This window comes from Benincasa hispida, chromosome 3, assembly GCF_027475165.1.
Source record: "Benincasa hispida cultivar pf3 chromosome 3, pf3_genome.v1.1, whole genome shotgun sequence".
NCBI classification, from domain to species: Eukaryota; Viridiplantae; Streptophyta; class Magnoliopsida; order Cucurbitales; family Cucurbitaceae; genus Benincasa; species Benincasa hispida.
Window position 1 is genome coordinate 77,291,158 of NC_143480.1, and position 3,781 is coordinate 77,294,938.

General features: G+C 40.5%; 1 protein-coding gene across 1 annotated transcript; it reads left to right on the forward strand.

Annotated features, from left to right (window-relative positions):
• The first annotated feature begins 423 nt into the window (after positions 1-423).
• LOC120072880 (cation/H(+) antiporter 15-like) lies at positions 424-3,572 on the forward strand. Its single transcript, XM_039025406.2, has 3 exons — positions 424-803; positions 895-1,887; positions 1,969-3,572. The coding sequence occupies exons 1-3, from the start codon at positions 570-572 to the stop codon at positions 3,373-3,375; spliced, it is 2,634 nt and encodes an 877-aa protein (XP_038881334.1). The 5' UTR covers positions 424-569; the 3' UTR covers positions 3,376-3,572.
• The last annotated feature ends 209 nt before the right edge of the window (positions 3,573-3,781 follow it).

The following is a 3,781-nucleotide window of genomic DNA, read 5'->3' on the forward strand; positions in this document are numbered from 1 at the left end:
TAGAAAATTGCGTTGTAGAATGCTATTAATATACATACAACCCTGGTAGAAGTAGAACTACATTAGTTTTATTTTATTTTTATTATTATTATTTTGTTAAATTGCAGATTTGGTCTTTATAATTTTATAACTAGAATTTAAGTCCTATAGTTTGATACAACTCTCATAAATAGTTCATCTAATAGGAACTATTTTATCAAACGATAGATATTTATAAAATTTTATCACACTATAAGGATTAAATTTGAACGATAGAATCATGGACTAAATTCTAATTTTTTATAGAGGTGTGAAATTTATAATTTAATCTAATTTTAAAAAAAAAAATTGTTGTAAATTTTCCCATTTGGGTAATGAAGGTGTTGTCGTTGTCCATGCAATAACACCACAAATCAATAAATAGTGTCAACAACAGAAAAAACAGAAACAAACTAAATATATGAACGTGAGGAAATTGATAAATAAACCAATTGCTTTTGGTATTTTATTTTTCATCAACAATCCAAAGCCCCCAATTTCTATAATTCCTCATTTAATTACTACAATACAATTCAATTCAAATCAATATAATGCAGTGGCCACGGCCTGTTGAGTATTTTGAAAAACGCAAGTATGAAGATCACAGAGTCGTATGTTACAATGCCAATATAACCCATGAAGGTTCTTTATGGCGGGCTGAAAATCCTGTGGCTTCAACTCTCCCTGTATTTGCTCTTCAACTTTGCCTTATTATTTTCCTCTCTCGTGTTCTTATTTTCGCCTTGAAACCTCTGCGTCAGCCCCCCATTGTAGCTGAGATTCTTGTAAGTTTTCACTATGCCCACCACCTGTTTGTTGATTTTCCTGACTGAGTTTTTTTACACCTTTTTTCCTTTTTGTTTGTTTCTTTCTAAGGCTGGGGTGTTGATGGGGCCATCATTATTGGGGTGGACGGATTTGTTTTCGAAATATGTATTTGCATGGAAGAGCTTGTTGGCGTTGGAAACTGTTGCCAATTTGAGTTTGGTTTATTACATTTTTCTGGTTGGTTTGGAGTTGGACATGGCTCCAATTGTGCGTGCTGGAGGGAAGTCCATAAGCATTGCTTTGCTTGGTATACTTCTTCCAATTCCTGTTGGGATTGGCTTGCATCATCTGATCAACAGCAATCGGAACAAACATAAGATGAGTCCGGCCACCGCCCATGGTCCTTTGTTTTGGGGTATTTCCTTAGCCACGACCAACTTCCCTGACCTGTCCCGTATCCTCTCTGATGTCAAGCTTCTGCATTCAGAGATTGGAAGAACTGCTTTATCTGCTGCTGTTATCACAGACCTTTGCTCTTGGGTGCTTCTTGTGATCACTATGTCAATCAGCAATGTAGGCAAATACTATGCAGTTACCTCGACGTTTATTTTTGTTTGTATGTGCATTTTCCTTTTCCGCCCTGCTCTCAAGTGGCTCATTCGCGTCAGCTCCAAGGATGGGAACTACAATGAGTTCCATATCTGCTTTGTGATGACTGGTGTCGTGGCATGTGGGTTGATTACCGATGCGTGTGGTACACATTCGATTGTTGGAGCATTCATGTGGGGAGTTATCGTGCCTAAGGGTGAGCTGAAGGATATGATCATGGGGAAGGTGGAAGATTTGGTTAAATCAATCCTGATGCCTACGTTTTTCGTGGTGACGGGCCTCAGAGTGAATTGCAATATCATTTTTGAAGAATCAGATTGGGTGTTGGTTTCGTTGATCATCTTCTTGGCTACCTCGGCTAAAATTGTTAGCACATTCCTTGTGGCTATCTTCTGCAACATGCCACCACGAGAGGGCTTGACTCTTGGCTCGCTCATGAATACCAAAGGCTTACTTGCCTTGATAATCATTAGTGCCGGACGAGATATGCAGGTGAAAATATTGATTTTGCACAAGTTTCAATTGAGATTCATGCTTGAATTCGAAATTACTAAATTTTCGAACTTTTTCTAGGCTTTGGGACGTCTCACATTCACAGTGATGATCATATCTTTTTGGGTAATGACGGCTCTGATTGGACCAACATTGGCTTTTACTTACAAATCAATCAAGACATTAAGGAAAAATAGGTATAGAACCATTCAAAGCATCAAACCAGATTCAGAGTTTCGAGTGGTTGCTTGTGTTCATTCCACCCGCAATGTCTACGGCATCATCCATCTCCTTGGAGCTTCAAACCCCACCAAGCAATTGCCACTCTTAGTCTTCGCTATCCACTTGGTCGAGCTTACTGGTCGAGCCACAGCAATGCTGATCGTCCACGGCCAATGCAAAGCCAGCTCTGCCAAAGCCAAGGTCCAGACCGACCACATTATCAATGCTTTTGACAAGTTTGAGAGCCAGAACCATGGTGTCACTGTCCACTCACTCACAGCGGTGTCACCATATGCAACAATGCATGACGACATTTGTGGCATTGCGGTGGAGAAGCGTGTGCACTTGATCATTGTCCCGTTTCACAAGCAGCCCACCCTTGATGGCGGATTGGAAGATGGCAACCCCTCACTTGGGATAGTCAATAACAATGTGATGGCCAATGCCCCTTGCTCTGTAGCAGTCCTTGTTGACCGTGGCCTCTCTGCCACCAGCCTCACAGACTCCAATCGTTCAAACCACATCCAACAACGCTTCGCTTTATTCTTCATCGGTGGCCCCGATGATAGAGAAGCTCTGGCTTATGCATTGCGGATGTCAGAGCATCCAAATATTCTCATAACAGTGGTAAGATTCATTCCGGGTGAAGAAGTGAAGGAAATGAGCATAATGGACTTCCCTGGAGAAGAAAACGTGGAAATTCTTACAGCCTTAGCGAGAGCAAAGAAGGAGAAGGTAATTGACATCGATTATATCGAAAACTTCCGGTTACAAATCTCAAGCAACCCGTCAATCGGATATGCAGAAGTGGTGGTGAACAATGGGGATGAAACGCTAAAAGCAATAAGCACATTGGAAAACGAGTTCAACTTGTACATTGTTGGAAGGAGTAGAGGGATGATGTCGCCTCTGGTGTCGGGGCTGTCGGAATGGAGCGACTCACCAGAGCTGGGGGTGTTGGGGGATGCGTTGGTGACATCAAGTTTTGCAACAAATGTTTCGTTGCTCGTGGTGCAACAAGGGGACGTGGAGGCAGAGGAGAGGGGTGAGAGGTTTCACGATGGAGGGTTTATGGGGGAGCACTTTGGAGGGCAGGATGGATGGCAATCGCCTATAAAGAAGAATGTCGATGGAGACTTTGATCTTTTTGTGAATCAGAAGGAGAATGATCAAGTGGGTGAGGAGGAAGACGAAGAGAAGGGGAAGCAAAGCCATTATCAACCAAATGGAACCAAGATTTACCACACTAAACCTTCTAAGTTGTGAATTCATGGGAGAAAATACTTTGGTGCATCTCGGGCTGCACTATCTTTGTGTATCTCATCTAAATGTCCAACCACAAGCTGTCATGTAACAAATTTTTCTTTTTCTTTAGAAAGAAATAATTTTCCCCCTTTGTAATGGAAGAAAATGCACGAAGATAAGTATAGTTTGGGCTTACACCTAGGTCATTCACTTCGACACCCTACTCTTTTTTTTTATTTTTTATTTTTTAATTCATCCTCTTTTATTTAGTTCATTATTCTAGGTTAAATATACGAAATAGTTTCTTCTCTTTTTGATACATTTTAACTTCTTCGATCTTTTTTTTTCAATATTGACCTTAATGTATTAAAAATAATAATAACTAGGTCTCTCCATACATAAATAGTCGAAGTTAGTTATATTTTCA